Source organism: Tinamus guttatus, unplaced genomic scaffold (assembly GCF_059628265.1).
Source record: "Tinamus guttatus ecotype Peru unplaced genomic scaffold, ASM5962826v1 Tinamus_guttatus_pri_ptg000459l, whole genome shotgun sequence".
Lineage (NCBI taxonomy): Eukaryota > Metazoa > Chordata > Aves > Tinamiformes > Tinamidae > Tinamus > Tinamus guttatus.
In genome coordinates this window covers 7323811-7343059 of record NW_028288993.1, presented here as the reverse complement: position 1 = coordinate 7343059, position 19249 = coordinate 7323811, and the positions used below count along the sequence as shown (strand labels likewise).

The 19249-nt window shown below is 42.2% G+C and overlaps 1 protein-coding gene across 1 annotated transcript in view; it reads right to left on the bottom strand.

The window, feature by feature from the left end:
- The window catches only part of GALNT9 (polypeptide N-acetylgalactosaminyltransferase 9), a 126305-nt gene that overhangs the window by 74417 nt on the left and 32639 nt on the right, over nt 1-19249 (bottom strand). Inside the window, exons 3-4 of the mRNA XM_088532485.1 lie at nt 4533-4699; nt 2995-3169 (exon numbers count right to left, since the gene is read on the bottom strand). Coding sequence (XP_088388611.1) covers nt 2995-3169; nt 4533-4699 — 342 coding nt within the window. The remainder of the gene's footprint in view (nt 1-2994; nt 3170-4532; nt 4700-19249) is intronic.

The window sequence follows — 19249 nt, the reverse complement described above, 5'->3', positions numbered from 1 at the left end:
GGCACACTGCAACCATCTCCCTCCTTGGGTAGATCACTTGGCTGATCAGGTGCAAACTTTTACCCCCATTTCCCTCCTATTTGGGGTGTTTTTGCAGCTCTATGCACTATGAATACACGCTGCAGCCTGTCAGTAGCCGTGCTGATTTGGAGCGCTATTCAATTGCCTGCTTCCACAGCTCCTCTAGGAACATAATCTCCCTGAGACCTTTCGCCTTCTGTCAAATTTGGCTGAAACTGGAGACTGACAGACAGTTGCATTTCCCTCACAGCACAATCGCGTTACACGGCTTTCTCTGGAAACCACAGTTAAAAAATACAGGAAGAGGGAGAGTAGCTATTTTTCCCCATCATAGCTGTACAACATATAGAAAACTAATTGGGACTGAGGACCAAAGAACAGCAATTTCCAAGAACACTGGAAAAAAAATCTTGTCTTTTCTGAGCTAACTCGACAGCGGGAGAGCAGATTCTGCTTTATGCTAAGACTGAAATGAGTGCACTTGACAACTGCCAGGGGTTTTAAGCTGTCCATGTGCCACTGTCCTTGCTGAGCCCTGCCAGCAGCAAGAAGAAAATGGAGCTGCAGAATGATCCTGCTGTCTTCCAGGGCCACCTTCACCCTGTTCCTGTTCACCTCTTGGCTATTAGTATTTCTCTTCACAATTGTGCAACCCCGGGACACTTGTCCCATTGCCTTTCCGAACACAGAGAGGAGTAGCCAGGAAGGACGTCTCCAGCAGTGAATATTCATGGCTGTATTTTGAGAGCTCAGAGCATTACATTGCTATCGGTTCTGCTGGGATGTTGCTCCAGACACTGACTTCGGTTGACACTGAGTAGCCATTAGAAACAGAAGCAGTGCTACTGCAGAACAGGCAGAATTTTACAAACTGGGCAGTTGGTAAATTTTTACATACTGTTCACTTAAAGTTCCATTTGAGAATTAATACCTTTTACTTAGTCCTCTCAACTTTTGCTGCCTGAGCAGTAGGATTAGCTCACTCTACCAAAAGCCATAAGGCAAACAGGTCAGTATAAAATCTCTGCTCTGCACTAAATGTGTTTCAACATCTGGGAGGCAAAAAAAGTGGCAATTAAGCACAGTAAAATAAATAATTCAATAGTTAATTTCACCTGCCAGGTTGTAGGGATTTTTTTTCCATATATCCTACTAGATTTTATTTCAGTTTAGAAGTGCCCCTGGAGAGTTTTGCCTTGAGAGCCTGTAAAGTTCTCCAGTATAAGGCAAAAGCTCCCCCTTAAATGTGGTAATAATTGTTTAAAGTTTTTGCTGTTCTTGTCACAGTTCCTGCACGTTTCATAAGAAAGTGATAAGTTCTCCTCACATTCTTTATGAATTAGCCTGCCAACTGATTAAGCAGATAAAACAGCCATTGAGTGGAAACCTGAAATTGCACTATAGATGGAACATAAACCAAACCAAAAGCTAATGTTCTTTTCTGCAGGAAAAGGAATTGGCTTCTTTTTAATTGACTCACAAATAATCTGCAGACATCTCTGAGGGAGAGCAATCCACGTGGCCTCTGCCTACATGAATACACACGCTCGCACTTACTGCTGTGACTGACCAATAAACCCAAAGAGTGGAAGATGGCACAGAAGAGATGGGCAAGCAGATGTGTCCATAAAGCCCAGGGAAGAAAATAGGGAGGGACTGACCATCCCTATTGCAAAAAAAGCAGAATCTATCTCAGCACAAAGGGGATAGGAAGGTCTTTGTTTTAGAAAAACAGGCATATCAGTTGAATGAATCAACTGATCCTGTAAATGTGCTTTCCTGAGTGTGCCCAGAGATAACCCGGAGCATGAACTCTCACCACTGCCAGGTTTCAGTCCCATATTCTGTCCAGAAGCTGATACATGAACATTTGCAATGACCTGAAAGACACAGTTGCTTAAAAGTAAATGAATTAACTAAGGCTGGCTATTAAACTTACAGAAAATTACTACAACTGTTAATATAGTCCTGGATGAGAAAAAAGAAAGGGTGAATATAAACCAGGTGCACTAAGACAAGACTTACTTTATTGCAGCTTCAATTTTATAAAGATATTCATGAACATATAAAAATAAACACTCAATTCCTTCACAATTAAGTTTCTCCCTGGCTGTAAGTGCAGCTATTTTTAAGTTTTAAATTCAGGATAGCTCCCAGAACAGCAGAGCACAATCAGCACCACCATAATCCTGCATCATCATTATCAAACAGCAGCACCGCTTTCAAAAATAAACATTTTACATACTGGAGGTCCCCAAAGCCCCTTTTCAGCTGACTGTAAGTATCAGTTCCTTCAGCCCTTAGTTCCAGCAATGCCAAACATTGGCCACTGAGTGGTGCTGTAAAGATTTACTCCAACTGAAGATCTGGCCCATTAGGCAGAAAACCACTTACCAGAGTTAATATTGCTTCCCTTGGAGAGGAAAAAAAAAAAAAAAAAAAAAAAAAAAAAAGAGGATGAGGAAAGGTGTGCTAATTTCAAGTTCATAGAATCACAGAATTGTTAAGGTTGGAAGGGAACCCCCCTGCACACGCAGGGTCACCTAGAGCACGTGGCACAGGACTGCGTCCAAGCGGGTTTGAAGATCTCCAGAGAAGGAGACTCCAAGGAGATACAAGTACTTGAAAGCACCTGGCTGCCTTGAGCAGCTTAGAGGCATTTCCCCACTTGCCTGTTTGGAGGCCTCTGGTTCTCAGCACTTTAAATTGCTTCCCTTTCCAGCGAGCTGTGCTAGAGCCGGGAGAGCAGCAGACTCAGTGATGTTGCAACAATCAAGAATATTATTCAAATGTAATTGCTAATGTGATCCCACCAGCCTACAGCCATCTCATCCCCGCAGTCCTTCAGCTCCCCTGTGGCTGAGCAAATCTCTTTTGCAGTCTTTGAGGGGCAGGGCACAGTGTAACACTACTGCTCTCCCTGTGGGAATACAGAATGTAAAAGATAAGAACATTGCCATCAAAACTTCTTACCAGCCAATGTTGAACTCAACGTGAGCATCAAAGAAACCAACAATAGGAGAGGTTGCTGCTTTCCAGCCCTGGATCCTGGCTCGAATCAGTCCTTCTCGTTTGTTATTCCGCACTATTTTCACCAGGCCTGGGTATCGCTTATTGACGTACTGGTCCAGATTAAATTTTAGCTCAACTGTAGGGCAAAGAAACACACACAAAAAAATCAGAATTAAAAAACCATAGCCTTGCAACACCACATTTAAATCTGATTTATTCTACAATAGACAGGGAAAGAAATTTTTGAATGTTGCCTAATCTTTAGTCACCTTCACAGATTCAAACCAAGTGCTGAAACTGTGGCAAGGATCCGCTTCAGAGATATCAACTAGGAGAAATGCACGTATCAGAGCAGTTAACGTAGACTCACAGGGCTATACAATATATCCACGAAGATGTGCATGTAGGCTGCAAGTAACCTCTAGAAGAGCAAGTCTGATCCCATGGCATTATAACACAGAAGATACAGTTTTTTTTTTTTTTTATCCTGATCATGAAGAGTTTGACAAGCACCTTCAATGAATTTTGATTCTGAGTTAGGTTTTGAGCCAATTTCCCTTAATTTTCAGGCTTTCCCCTTAAATATAATTAATTAGACTCCTCAACACCAGTCTTAATTTTTTACCTAAGCAGACACTGAACATTTCAAACAGACTCCACTTTCTCTGTTCAGTTTCAGGCCGCAGAAAGGGCAGAACTCCTTTACTGCTTTATTCAGCTTCATTTCTTTGTCCTATGAAACACACATTGCCAGCAGCCTACACATGCTCACGCCTGTTTTCACTTTGATGGTTGTTAATAGAAGTGCTATTTTTACATGAAGTAATTATGTGACCTGTGAATTGCAGGTGCGTTGTGTCCATTTAGTTATTTCACTTGCATAACTAATTTATTTCCTAGATCAAAATCAGAAGTAATATCTACTATTATTACTGCCCACATAAATCAAGCAAAAGCAGGGTGTTCTTCTATGCAAAGCGCTGAAACTATCTTTGAGGAGAATCTGTAATCTTACTTTTCCTCGGAAGCAGAATTTAAACTTTCTGTCTATTAAGGATGATGTTCTTCTGGACCTGAAAATTTGGAGAAAGGGGTTGTTTCTGCATTAAGATTACTAGTACAAATTCATCCTGAGAGCAATTCCAAGGAAATCAGGAGTGTTTGTCCACGTAATGTTTGATATATAAATAATTAATATTTATGCACAGCTTTGTGAAACTGGTCAACTGACTGTCTCATCAAAGCTAAAAAGTCTTTTAAGTTGCACTAATTTCAAATGAGATAAATTAATTTATATCAACTTATGATTAGGCTTATTATTCGACCATAAATCAGTGGTTGCATATAAGAGCTTCCTTCCCCAGCTGTTTAAATGCAGACTGACTCAATACTATTTCAGCCCAACATTTGAAAAAAGCAGTCCAGCCTGAAGTAACAACGTTCCTTTTGATTTGGTTTGCATTAGGGCCACAGCACTTAAAGAGAACATGTGTGTTCACCATTGTCACTGTTGTCATCCACCAGAATGATCTCCTTGAGCAAGTGCGACGGGGTGTGATTCACGACGCTGTGCACAGAGCGCAGGATGACGGACAGCGCCTCGTTGACAAATATAAACACCACGGAGATCTGGGGCAGGTCATCAGGGTAAGTCATCTGTTTGCACCTGGAGGGAAGAAAGGAAGAAGTGAGGACCCAACAAAACACTGGACACTGTCCTCCCATCCTCCTTGGCTCTTCAGCACACGTGGATTGTCCACCCTGTTATTTCTAACCTAGCTGGATAAACAGCAGTCCTGAAGCAAAGCTTCCTTTGAGTGCAAATGAAGACTGGGCAAAAGCTGACGAGAAGCAGCATAGCTGGGGGCAGCTAATTTTTCATAAGCTTGGTGAAAATAGAAGTATATCTACATGCATACAGATTTGTAGGAGGGCACAGTTTCTGTAAAGTTGAAAGCTTCTCATGAAAACCACAGGAGTATCAACAACTCTGCTCCAAAAAAACACTCCAGAGTTCTGCCATTAACCCTGAGTGAGATCTCATATTTGTAAAACCAGGAGCTACTCGCACAAACTTTGGGTTTACCCTCACAAAAAAAGCATTTGCTTCCGTTTCTGATTTGTTGCTTGCACAGCAGTAACAAACACATGAAGCCATTTGTTTTACAGAGTTTTCTACACTGGGATATTTATAAAATGGATTTGCCCCGAGACATCACCTTGGTGTCCAGCTAGTTCCTGAGATCCCCAGTTCCCTCGTGTGCTTGCTTACTGGTGCATGCAAGTCACCACAGACCATTTTGAGAAGAAAAACCGAGGCCCAGAGGAAGGATCTGCAAAGTCACACAGCACAACGCAGAGATGCTGCTGTCCCCAGGCCCCATCCATGCCCCTCTGCAGTGCCCCGCTGTTTTGTTTTAATGAAATTCTCTCCCACTAGCAAAGATGCTAACTTTAAAAAATTACCTACATGTTCTCACAGTCAAAAGCCATTCAGAATTACCATAGCAATTACTAAACCTGCTCTCTCAAATACTGTTAATGATATCACAGGAAATGACTTCTCCCGCTCTTATCAAACTTTCTAACCTCTTTACTCATTACTTTGGCATAATGATCACTTTTCTCCCCACTATCCACAGTTATTGGATGTGGCAGGGAGAGCAGCCACTTGACTGTCGGGTAACCTCTGGAAATGGGTTATGAATTCTAGAAAAGAGCAATTATTCATAATTCCTAGTCATCCCAGCACTTTTTGCTGAGACCCCTGGAATACTTGGCATTGATTATGGTGTTGCTATGGCTGCCTCCTGGCCTCTTGCTAGTGGCCTGCACCAGAAAGACCACCACTGTGTTGAACTTCAGTGCATGATTGGTACACAACCTAAAAACAAACCGGGAACAAGGAGAGAGGTTTACAGGAGCTGTCCCTGCTCTCATACACAAGCCTTTTTGAATTTTACTTTGAAGGTGATTTTCCTGTTGACCACACCAGCATATCAAAGAAGTCCATCAGGAATATTTCTGCAATACGAAAGCCATCAGTTAAAAGCATGGACCTTGCAAGATTTTCCTTGATGAGCAATATCTTTGATCTGGCAGTGATTTGCTTCCGCACCTCACTTGTATCATCCAGGCACTGTAAATTGTATTTTGGTAAATCACACTGGTACTAACTAGTGAGTGTGTCACAAGGGAAAGTGAGGCAGCACTTGGAGGAGTAGTAAGGAAGGGGAAAAAAAAAAAAAAAAAAAAAAAAAAACGTGTAGCCAAAGCCTGGGGAGATGAGGGAAGGCAGAGGAGGAAGAGGAACCAGGAGAATGAGAGGGCAGCAAAAACAGCACTGGCAACGCAGAGGGGCAAGCAAGGGCAAGGGAGGATAGATACAGCATTGGAGGTAGAGTGGTAGCTGTAGAAGGAGCAAAGTATCCTGGCTAGAAAATAATTGGGAACTGCTGAAATAGTGCAAGACCTCAGTGGTTTAGCCTGGGTTTCCTTTGCCTTCTGATCAAGGAATTTTGCAGAGTTTTTCTGAAGGAAAAAGTATTGGTTTTTCCTCATAAGTGGACTGGAACCCCTGGAGACCAAGACCTACTTTCCCGCCCAGATTGACAGATTAAGTAGGGCTAATCTCCAGTCTATTCCTCTCTCGTCCCATGTATGTTTCGAGAAGATCAGTATTTCCAACTCAACATTTAAAAACGAATCACCTAAATCATAACCTTTGCTTTTGATCTATCTGTTCATCCTTATATTAAATCAATGCATTATTATCCAAAGAGTTATTCTAAGTGCTCTTCTGCTTACAGGGCTCTATTCCTGCCTTGGGGCTCAATGCCTATCTACACTGCATGGCATCACCGGGCTGCTTTTGATAACAGGCTGTTCTGAATTCATTACCCCTCATGGGCTAAGTCATTCTAGTCACTTCTGACTGTAACCTTCCTTCTGTGAATTCTCCCTCTTCTGTCAGCAGGATATAGCTGGAAAGCTGCTTTTGCCTGTTTTTGGAAAAGACTGCTCCAATCATTACATATTAGAATATCTAGGGTAACCCAATTGCAACAGGAATAGCTGGATGAACAAATTAGATCTCAGAATTTGGCAGAGGTTAAAAAGGTGTCACAATTTTATCAGTTACAGCAAGGCTAAAGAACAGCAGAAAAAAAATGTCCAGCTGAGTAAACTTTTCAAAGTATATCAGTGATTTAGGAGTTTATTTCCCGCAGATTTCCAGTCAACCTTGGCCTCTCACCTCCTTCAGTCATTTCAGAAAATAGATAGATGTGCTGAGGTTGTCAGGGAAAAGCACTGGTCCACTAACAAACACTTCAGAGGATGCCTGTGAACAACCAGCAACCCCAGGCAATGGGGCCTTCTCTTAAAAAATCAGTGGGTGCTTAAGTGCTTTGCTGGATTGGCGCCCAAATGCTTCCCAGGGTATTCTGTAATTAGATACCAGCTGCACCAATTTACAGTTAATACTTTCTTCATTCCAAGAAACCCTAACCAGCAGTTGACACTCCAAGCCAAGCAGTGACAGCAGCAGTAGTCACAGCAGTGACAGCAGTAGTCACACACGATTATGCCTCGCCGTCAAGGAACGGCTGTGCCCACTGTCCCGCTACAACGTCCTGAGCTCTGCTCCTGCCGGGATGCTGACAACACACTGAGCACATTGCAGTGGAGAACCCAGTCACTTGTGCCATAGCAAGCACAGAACACACTCGGAGAAACAACTTCAGTAATACCTGGGAAGAGCCATTCAATCTTAATAATAAATATTGTGGAATAACGTGTAAAAAACTGCAATTAATATATATATATATATATATATTTACTGATTATTGGGTATATGCTGGCAAAGCAATGCCACTCCATGACCCAGAAGTTCTGTTTTTCCTCATTTGAAGGGGCAGGTTATTGCTGCAAGCCGAACACAAGGCCTTTCAGCCACAAAATAGAGACAGAGTAGCCTAGAGCTGCTATATGATGATGACAACTACATTTGCCACTAGGCACCCTGGAGCTTGCACCACTGAAATATGTGCTCATGGTAGCTGCCATGCCCTTGCTAGTTGGTTACAGCTTCTTACCTGTGACAAACTGTGATGCCCAGTTAACTACATCACCTGCTTCTGGTGACATTCGGGATTCCTGACATCTCTGGGCCACAAGCAAAATTGTGCATTTGTCTAGAAAGACAACATGAGAAAGAAAGCATGAACGTGAAGTTCTGCTTTTCATGACTTCTAGGGCGTATCAGACTAACTTGATTCGACTTTCAGAGCAAAACAGAGCAGCGTTTTCCTCTTCCACAGCAATGTGCTGTGGTGTTTCGTGAAGGTGTTCCAGCAAACAGACGCTTACGTTCTTCAGCCTGATCACCAATAGAACTTAAAGAAGAATGGGAGAAATCATCCATGTCTGGCAGCACAAATAACATGCAGCAAAGCACACGGCAGCCCTTTGCGGGAGGCTCGGAGCGCGGAGCGCACGCGGAGCCCGGCTCTCTGCCCGGGAAGGGGGAGCCCTGCCGAGGCCTCCGCGCGCTCCGGCTGCAGGTCTGATCACCTCTGAACTGTAGCTACTGGGTGAGCGAGGACAATTACAATAATTGAAGGTCAAATCCTGACCTCATTAACATCTCTCTAACACTTCTCAGTTCACAAGAACTTATTGAAGAGCAGAAATTTGAGCTATGGGGCAGATAGCAATGGTCTAGCTGGTCAGGCATCGCTCCCATTTGCTATTACTGTGATTCTACATCAGGACTGTGATCTGCCATCAGCTCCAACGGAGCACACCCGCTCTGAATTCAGCTCTAGATGAGGAGCAGTGCCGCTCTCCAGGGCAGATGTGTTTGTTGCAGAGAGGAACATGCCGTTAGATGCGTTTAGGACTCGCGATTCCAAGCAAAGGCTGACCATGCCACAGCTAATCATATCCATGGACCAGCTGAGGATGGATTAGACCTGATATGTAAAACAGCCCTTCAGGCACCTTTCCTACAACACACCAAGCCTCAAGCCTGAGGCATCCCACTGCCTTCTTTGGAAGAATCTTTGAGGTTTTTTTGCTCTGTGTTGGCCACTGCAGAGCCTGGCTGGCAACCCAGAGGTATTTCCTTTGTACACAACAGAGAGCTGGTTGTCAGATCCTTTTTCTGTGCTCTTGAGATGATTTTCACTCGTGGTCTCCCTTGCATAGAACGGGTTTCTCAGATTAACATTTCCCAGCCCCTTAAGACCAACTGTGAGCACTGTCTACGCAGGCATAAAGAAACTGGAAAGACTCTCCAGCTGACAGGCCAGAACCCTGTAAAAAAAACATGAGCTACCAAAGGAAAGGTTGCAGATTAGAAACTGGGACAATGAGAAAACAAGAGCTTCTCAGCTGCACGTCAGCCAGCTCATGGCAGCCCTGTGGGCTGCTAGGCAGGAGAGGGGGGGAAATCTTTTGTCTAAACCTTCATTCATTCTTTGATTGTTTTTGCTCTGTTTGTATGAGATCTAACAGAAATGCGTGAAGTCCCCTCCTTACCTGAGCTGGTCTTCCAGTCGGTTGGAGTTGCATTATTTTCTGTGATGGGCTGGCACTACAGCATTGCTGCATGTTCAGGGGATTACCAGGGAAAAAAAAGTCTTTCCTACTCCCTTTCTCCTGCATTCTCTCCTGTCTGTAAACTTGCTAACATCAAAAATGAGTTTTGCTTGCAGACCTTAATACACTGAGTTTGGAAATGGATTTGGCAATACATTTAGAGACTTCTGACAGCTTTACCCTTCAGGAAGAAATGCAAACAAAATTAAAGCTGCTTCATGAATCTTTAAAGTATATAATACAGTATATGTTTTTCCAATGAACCACTAGGATGGAAATGACAGTGAGGTTCTCTCCTTCACAAACTTTTGGACCCTGCAGCACCCTCCTTTGCAGTTCTATCACAAAAGCAAACCCAACATGCTTCACACTGCAGGGACTGTATAGTAGTCTGTGTTTGCATTTTCTAACCACAGAAGGATAAAGAGGAGGAACAGCCCTTTGCTGGGTACACAGTCAATGGAAGGATTTTTAAAAAAGTATTTAAAAAGACGATTCAATCCTTGTTATTACTGCTACCAAATGCTACTTTTAACCACCAGGTCAATGCATATTGTGACCCCGGTTGAACCCCAGACTCAGATTAAGCTCACTTTCATGCTTACTTTTTAGTACCTAAACATTGCTGTCAATTACATAGGAACAGCAGAGGACTGATGAGAGCTCACTTCCTAAATTTACAGGGCGGTTCAACGTCCAGTTTCTCTCTCCAGAAGACCTACTGAGGCTTTACAGCTATTGCTAGATTTAACAGTAACTTTTCAGATGCGGAAATAAACCAACATTACTCTCTTGTTCTACACCGACACAACAGGGAAAATGTGACAAGTCGCAAACATGTCCTTCGCCAGCACAGGACTCAACTGCTGAAAAACGAGCAGCAAAAGAACAGGCTACAGAACTGTCAGCTTAGCCAAGTAACTATGATCTGGCTCCAGTTGCTCCCTTGGCCACAGTCTTTGCTCCCAGGCTTCAGCAGTTAGCCTTGAAGAAGAAATTCACAAAAACCAAGACACCTCTCTAACTTGTCCCGGGTACATAACGCGTCTGTTCCTCATCCCACCGTGCTTCGGTCTTCATATTAAAGGCAAGACAAGGGAGGTCAACTAGTATCACCCATCCTCTGCTTTTCTGGTACATAGTGATGTCCACAGTGATGTCATTTTTAGGATTATAATAAACATAAGTATTAAATCTATCCCAAAATGTTAAAATTCCCAGCAGCCCTTTTCTCATGCCTCCTTGGCTTTTTGTTTAGTTTGCACTCAAAAAACTATGAAATCACACTCATCAAAAAGATCAGGCCAAATCTTTGTTCCTTTGTTTATCTCCAACACTTCTTATTTTCTATAAGTTTTAGGTGAGTTCTTCCCAATTCTTCTCAGAAGCTCCTTTGTATTTGTTGTGGAGAGAGCCGATTTGTTCAGACCAATTGTAGCTTTACACTAAACTCCTGTGTACACTTAGCAAAAGGTGTTTCAACAGATACCAGGTTGCTAAATGCACCCTGACAGAGGAATTAGGAGAATGACAGTCTGCACAGGCTGATTAACCTGCACTATGTGAAATCAACACCCAAAATACCTTCTGTGCCCTGACCATCACATTAATTCCCCTCGCAACAGGGACATGCATTTCCAAGCACTTTTCTGCTCCCAAGAATTTCCCACATTCTCAGACTGAACAATTTGACTTCATGCCTGTATGACTTGCAGAATGAGCAAGAGTAGTGGCTTTATTAAAATAAAAGCCTTCTAAGCCTTAGAACTCTCTGTTTTCTATGCCATTTCCTGAAGAAAAAGAAAAATCCAAATGTATAGGAATTTATGTTCTGTAATACAGAGAACTATGTAAGCCAGGAGAGAGGAAGATCCTCAAACAGGATAAAGCTCTCCATGAAGTTATACTGAGAAACACGAGACAGGGTTTTCCTGAGAGTTAATATTCATTTTTGTCCTTTTCTATTTCCTTGTTAAATTCCTAGTCTGTACAACTGGGATTAATTTATGTGCAGCACAGTTAGTTTGGGTTGACCAAAAAAAAAGTGTGGGGGGATCTCTTGTTTTCTTATATCACTATGGCTCTACCAGACTTGATTCCTTCCTCCTCTCAGTCAAATTTATTTGATTTACATTGCAGAAAGCCTTGAGAACTGTCAGTCAGGGTCAGATGACCCAATGGTTAACATATGCATGTGGTCACCACTTGCAAACAGTATTAACCTCATAGATTGCAGATTATTTTGACTCCTCAAAAGTAGCTGCTTCACATAGAAAATAAGAAGTCGGATATCTCAGGGGGCTATTTCTGACTTTTCCCAGGCAAATACCATCAGAAACATGTTACCATGGTCTAATACTTGTATCTATTTAGGCACAAAAATTGCTAGAACAACTTCCACTCACTTTTAAAACAAGCCCTCTCATTAACACGAAAAATGGCTAAAAACTCATGCTCAGATCTATCCATAGCCAAAAGTATTTGTCTTTTTTTTCTTTTTTGGCAACATAACTTGAATCACTAATACGTTGTGAAATACCATCTGCAAGAAATTTCCACTCTATCCCCTAGTGTGCCCATCCAGATCTGCCTGTGGCTGTATGCATGCAGCATCACAAAGCATTAGGCAGACTGGAAATTAGCAGTGAAGCTGAAGTCTGCTTTCAAATGCTCTTCAAAATTCCCCAGAGAACCTACATTTCCTATGTAACTTTATTCTTATTTTTAATGGTACTACACTTAAAATTGAAAAAGAGACCAAGTAAATGCCAGATGTCGTGTATGCTGCCTAATTTCATGTGATTTATTGGACAGTAAAGATCATCAACCTCAAGATTTCTGGGAGACCCCTTGTTCTTGGTTCCAACAGGACTTTTAGTTTGCATTCTTTATGAGTGAAATTCAATAGGAGTTCTCTTTTAACAAATACAAAATTGGTCTTGCAAAATCTTGAGATTTGGGATCTCTTTGTCCTTGAAACACAGTAGAACATCAGTGAAAAATCAATGGCGTGATACTAAATAAAGGACAAAACTAGATGAATTTTGCCTATTGAAAAGCAGGGCTTTCACTCCAAGTTCATGTCAGCAAAATACATTCAGAAAGCATTCTTTTTGGACTTTTTTTTTTTCTTTTGAAATTTAATTCTGGGAATTACACTCTCTGTGAAGGACAGAGACTGCAATCTCAATTGATTCACAAAACCTAAGGCCTAATATTTTGAATAGGGAAGGTTCATAATGAGTTTATCTAAGAAGTCAGAAAATCTTTCCTAGAACACACTCACCGAATGGGCTGCTTCCCTGTGGCACCATTTCCTACTACTGCCACCAGTAGTAACCACTACTCACCAGCGAGCAATGTCACCTCAGCTCTTTGGCTGCGCTTCCAACACTGTTTTCCAGCACATCATCCCACTGAGACGTGCTCTGCCACTCAAGAGGATCCATCAAGATATCCCAAAAGGCTCTCTATGGTAAAGCCACAATGCATCCCAGCGTGTTTGCAGAGACTGAGAAGGTTAACAGCCTAAATATCTAAAAGCGTCTAAAACTACCCATTCTAGGATACCACCTTCTGTAGCAATGTCTATGCTCTTGAAGCTCATGCCAGACATAATTAAAAATAGTGGATTGGACAATATCACAGGAATAATTTTCAATAAATAATGTACAAGAGTAATGTAACCATTTTCCATTTGCACAGAATAGGTTGCTGTGTCCTTGAAGCTATTTATTATTTTGGTAATAATATGTAAACACTGGAAGTTATTCTTGACTATTTAAAAAATTGCTGTAAGTATTTAGTATTAAAAATTCAAGGTATCTTTGTTTAATGTTGACTATCTCAATCCCTCGGCTGGCACTGTTAGTGCTGGACAGAGGCAGAGCATCACAGGGTTATCTAGAAATGTAGGGCAATAAAAAAGTTTTCAAGGTAACTACTGTAGAGCTCTTCATGGATTTCATTAAGGGCTTGCGGTCACGTTGCATGTGGCAGGGAGGAGGAAGATAGAGGAATGCAATCGTTTCCCACTATTACCTCAGCTAACAATGTTTTTTATGGTCTCGGGAGGACATACAACAATGTTTGGCAAACAACCCTCTCTTTAATGGGCTCCAGTGCATTTCACAGGAGACCTACTTTAATCTCTGGTCAAATCCAGTTATACAGCAGAATGTTTCTTTCTACCCACGTACAAATACGGGATGGTTAGAGGAGTAAACACACAAATAGGAGGTCAGTTATGAACCAAGTAAACCCCTCTGAGTTTGCAATGCTGAGGCAACAGTGAGAGGCTGCTAATACCCTGCTAACCCCACAGTTATGGGGCTCCCAAAAAGAGAGTGTGACTCTGCTGATCCATGCTGGGTGTCTGGAGCTGATGCAGAGGCCAACTGGTCTAACAAGCAATGGCCTTGAAAAGTTTAAGCAGTAGTCACATAGTCTCTTGCTTTAAATAGACTGGTTTCTGTCAGAGGGAAAACAGACCAAGTTTATGGTATGTGGGAAGAATTATGGTTCAAATAGTCTGGTGTTCCAAGAACAAATGCATAAAGAACATTGATTTAGCACTGAAAATGGGAGTATTAAATCCACGATGTTGAGCTCTACAGCAAGGAGCAGAGAAGCTGGCACTAGCAGCAGCCTGTTCCTGCACGGCACGTCCCTGGGCATCGGGCAGGGAGGACGAATAAAGGTGCCCGCGCGGCACGGGCTCCGCTGGGGAAGCTCCCTGGGCACCTCAGCTTCTTTAGAGCTGCTGGTGGAGCACAGCCAAAGGCCTCGGCGGGCCTTGGAAAAGAACCCTACAGAATGAATCGCTAGGCAAAAACAGCTCTGGCAAAACCTGTGAACAGTTGGATGTTCTGCTCAGGCAATACTACCTTCTACATCCTTCCTAATGTTCTTGGTGTATTGTAACTATTTTGGGAAGAGTCCCGTTCAAGCGGGCCTTCTCTTCACCAGGGTTACTCACGCACTTACAACCAGCAACATATTTAAGTGCTTCATTGGACTGCAGCCTAACCGCCCTTTCATAGCTTTTGTTTAAAAGGCAAGCTAGAGGTGAACAGCACAATATTAAACAATTTCATCCATTTAGAAGTTAAATGTTAACAACACTTTCTTACCTTCTATTTATTCCAGACACTCCAGAAAACTCCTGCATTTTAATTTGATTTTGGTTATTTAGAAATAAAAACAAATTTTAAAAATCCAGGCACACTTGCTGTCTCTCACAAATTTAATAACCAGGGCACTTATTTCACTGCAGCAAAACACTTCAATGTATAGGAAGCTTTTATATTTACAAGCTCTTATGCTGCTTCACATTCACAGGTCAGCAGAGGCTTTCCTCTCACTCATATTGAAAGAAATTATGCACATATCATAAACCAAGCAAGGTGCTTCAGTGTAATTCTAAATATGGTCAGGCTAAGGACCTACGCTGGTATTTTCCTGCATTCATGTACCTATGGCCATTGCACTTGAGCACTCAAACACTGCTCTTGCCCAATGGCCTCCTTAGACCACATCTCCTTTTCCACTCTATTTTCCTTGGTGCTTTTTCCTACTTTCCTACACAAGCAGAAAGCAATCTAGAACTCTGTGGTCCACACTGGGAGAACAGATTATTCCCACCAACCAGCAGACTGAAGTGGTGGCCACAATGATGCTGCTCTTGATGTCTCACCTATAAATAGACATATTCATCCTGCTCCATCCCGAGTATTTGCTTCAAACATTTGTTTTGAGAAACCTTCCCCCGCTGCTTCCAGGGATGCCCAGATCTGTCATGCAAAGCAATTGAGCACTCCTCAATGCGCAAACAGAATACAAATTCCCCATCTCTTGGGCACACTTGGGTTAATAATGCTGAGGCAATAAGCCAATAAACCAGCTGTAGGTCATGTATATACTTCCAGACAGCATACAAAATCCAGGAGCAAAGCTTCAGTGTCATTCTTATCTCAAGTTTAATGTAAATTGCACTGTGACCCTCTGGGAGAACCATGTCCTAATGAAGCATCCATGGAGGGGATGCCAGCTCACTCCAGCTGCTGCATGAGACAAGTGCTCCCCTTTTGGATAGACAGAACAGAAATTTATGCCCTTCCCCTGGAATTTTAGGGGTACAGTCTAACTTCACAGCAGAGCCCAAGGGTGTTTTCATGCACTTTGATTATTATTGCTGCTGTTAATATTCTTCTACCATTAGTCGAGTCTGAACTACTGTCTCTGCCCGACAGGTATATTTCATACCACCCTAGAGGATAGCCAATATTAGGTCATTTTGAAGACAAAATACATAAATGCAGACTAAGAAAAGCCTGGGAGCTTAGAATAAATAATATACTCATCCCTTGGAGCAAAGAAGAAAATAAACTAATTAAGCAACTATTTGGCAATCTGAAGGCATCTTACACAGGTAAAATGCAACTCCACAGGGTTTCATTTCTAGGAGCTGTGACACAGTCAGACTTTTGCATAAGCAATGTGCAACTGGATTTGAACTCTCCAGTTTAAAGCTGACTCACGCTTTGCTGATAAATACCCCTTGCACTCCCCCAAAATTGTTGGTGCACTAGCCAATTCTGCTGTTCTCTACTGGCTTTTTATCATTGCCTCCTGTTCCATGATTACTGTTAACCTTCTGCAGAGCAACAGCCTCCTGGAGAGGAGAGATAAGTAACCCTGATTTGCCACATATTCCAAGAGTTACTTTCATATTTATTCTAATGTATATGAGGGGTCAAAATAACATACAGAGGAGTCTCACCTTAGGAAACTGCAGCCCATACCAATGGCTTCTTCACAAGGAGCAACTTTGCCTCACACATGGATTAAACACAAACGTATCTATCTTTCTTAGATGGACCATTTACCTACACATTGAGCTGCTTTCACCAGTGTCCTGGCCATTACCTAACCTTAACTAATTACAGGGTCCATCAAAAGCTCTGTGGCAAAAGTAGCCCAGTCTCCCAGGCCAAGTTCTCCAGGTCTCAGAGGACCATTGCTCCAAACTCCGAGGAATGTCAAGAACCACAGAGATGTGGAAACTCTGTGTACACCACAGTTTATGTTCTGAGCTCTTCCTCTGGCACAACTGGGGGTGGTTTTGCACCACCTGGGATTTCTGAGGCTTAGTAACACACACACCACATCATTCGTAGGCGTGCGGAGAATCCTGAGCCCTGGTGGCAGCAACCAGCATGGTACTGGCTGCCTAAAAGAGAAACGCAGGGTCCCACACTCCAGGAGACTTCTCTGGGAGGGGACGTTCAGCTGTGGCAGGATTTCTTGTAGGATGCCAGCCAGCACTGCCCTTGTGAGCTTCAGAGCAATTTCTCTTTTTTTTTTTGGTTTAATAGGAATTTAGGGAAAGGAATGAACAACACAGATGGCATGGGAAGAGACCTGAGCCTTCAAACCCCAGACCTCCCTTGGAGTTGCACCCAACAGAGCAATCAGATTTAGCTCTGGCTTGTTTTTGAGATCATAGCAAAAGGTTTAGAGGCAACCCAACAGAAGCCACCAATATTTCAGGAAAAAAAAATAATAATAAAAGGAGAGGGAGAAGCAACAAATAGAGAGGTCCCATGCTTCAACATCATAAATCTATCAAGTGGTTTAACTGGCAAGAGTTGCTTCAAAGAAACAAAATCTTGGAAAGCATCTTGATCAAGTTGACCAAGACAGGGAGCTTACATTTTCTGGCCTACAACAGCAATGTACTTCTGGCTTTGGCTACCTTGAAGAGAGTCTCACTTCTATTAGCACTAAATTTACTCAAAACAAGAGACATGGGCAAAACAAGCAAGAACTGACACTATTAAAGTGAAACACTGCCCCAACTTGGAGTCTACAATTCTTTTTTATTTCAGACAGAAGAGTAAATTGTCTGACATTTTGGCCTGTTCATGTTTTTATCACAAGGACACAAAGAGCAACAACTCAAAACCGTTTATATGATTTCACCTGGAACCTTGACTTGCTTAGAATGTGCAACCCACTCAAGTAAAATGGGCTTTTCCCTAAAGAGGCACTAAAATTAGGTAATTAAGTTACTTCAGGAAGGATTTTGGAGATAATACACACCTCACATGGTAAATAGAATTAAATGAGCATGCTCATTTTAAGCAAGAAAAGGGGAAAATCTTAATCTAAAAGCATTACAAGGAATTCTTTTAAAGCCCCAAGAGGGGACATAAGAGTTTAACTGAAAAGCATGTAAGAAAACTTTAAAGGAAAAAAAAACAATAATCAACTAAATAAATCAAAATATTCACTGCCTGATTTGTCCTGTTACCTCTTTTCATCCTCTCATGTGATATCATGGAGCACAACATGACATGACAGCTGAGATATTTACAGGAATACCCTTTTCTCCCTGGAACTGATAGCAGGCAGCAATCAGCAAGAGGCCCAGGGGAGGGAGATGAAAGGAGCTCTAAAACATTAAGGCACCGAAAAACCAGCGAGCTGCGGGGCCGGGCAGCGCCTCTGCGGCACCGCACGCCGCGACCAGCACCTCACGGACATACACCTGCCTGGGAAGCAATAATATACGCAACTTGCAGAACAGCACCCTAAAATAGCTGTTCGTATGGGGGAAACGCCTCTTTTGCTATGGAAGTATTGTAGATCTCCATTTTCAAGGTTAGAAAATAACTATACTCAGAAAATCAAACTTCATCTAAAAAAGAAGGAAAAAAGAATATCAACTATGTGATTAAGGCACCCGTACAGTGGTAGGTCAAAGTAAGTCACCCTTATGCACCATAAGAAAAACTGAGGGATGCAAATCAGCTATTTGATCACCTAACCTGTTCTCCCTGCTGAAAACAGCGCTGCCTCCAGCCTCACAGCACTGGTTTCCCCATGGTGGCAGATCCATCCTCAACACGTTGCTAACACAAAAAAAGAATTCCCTCTAGTTCATTCATGTCTTGGAGCATTTAACACATTGGATGGGATTTGCCTGAAGTCCCATTTAAGTGAGTTGTCCCAGGTTCCTGAGGGAGGAGAGCTCCAGAGAGCATTACAAGCACCACAGCTTCAACAACTCTATCATGTTTTCTCCTTCTCCAATAACTATAAAGGCAGCCCAGTTGACCACTTTCAATTACACGTCTGATTTTTGACCGCTGATATATAACATGCAAGCCAATTTAGGTAAGCTGTTTATGTAGTCAAGCATACTTTCTGGTGCAGACAAATTGTGGGAAATGGCTTCAACTCTTACTGCATTTAAATAAAATGTTCAATTGGTTATTTATCATGCTCCATAGGTAATCAAATTCAACCTCCAATAAATATATGTTTATTAGTGCTGACAGTCATGAAGAATTTGTCTTCTACAATTAATATATTGAGAAACTGCAAAAATGCAACGAGACAGAAATTACAGCATTTGAACATAAGGCGGGCTTTTGGAAAAGGTCTTTCATTTTTATTATTCTGTTTCATTTGAATTTGCTGATCTTCCTTTCACTATCCCATGGGCCAGTGTTAATAATCAACATCTACGTTATACACTTTGTGGCATAATTAAAGTCACTACTTAATTAGGAAGCCTAGCTAGCACTAACCAAGAGGGAATCGATAA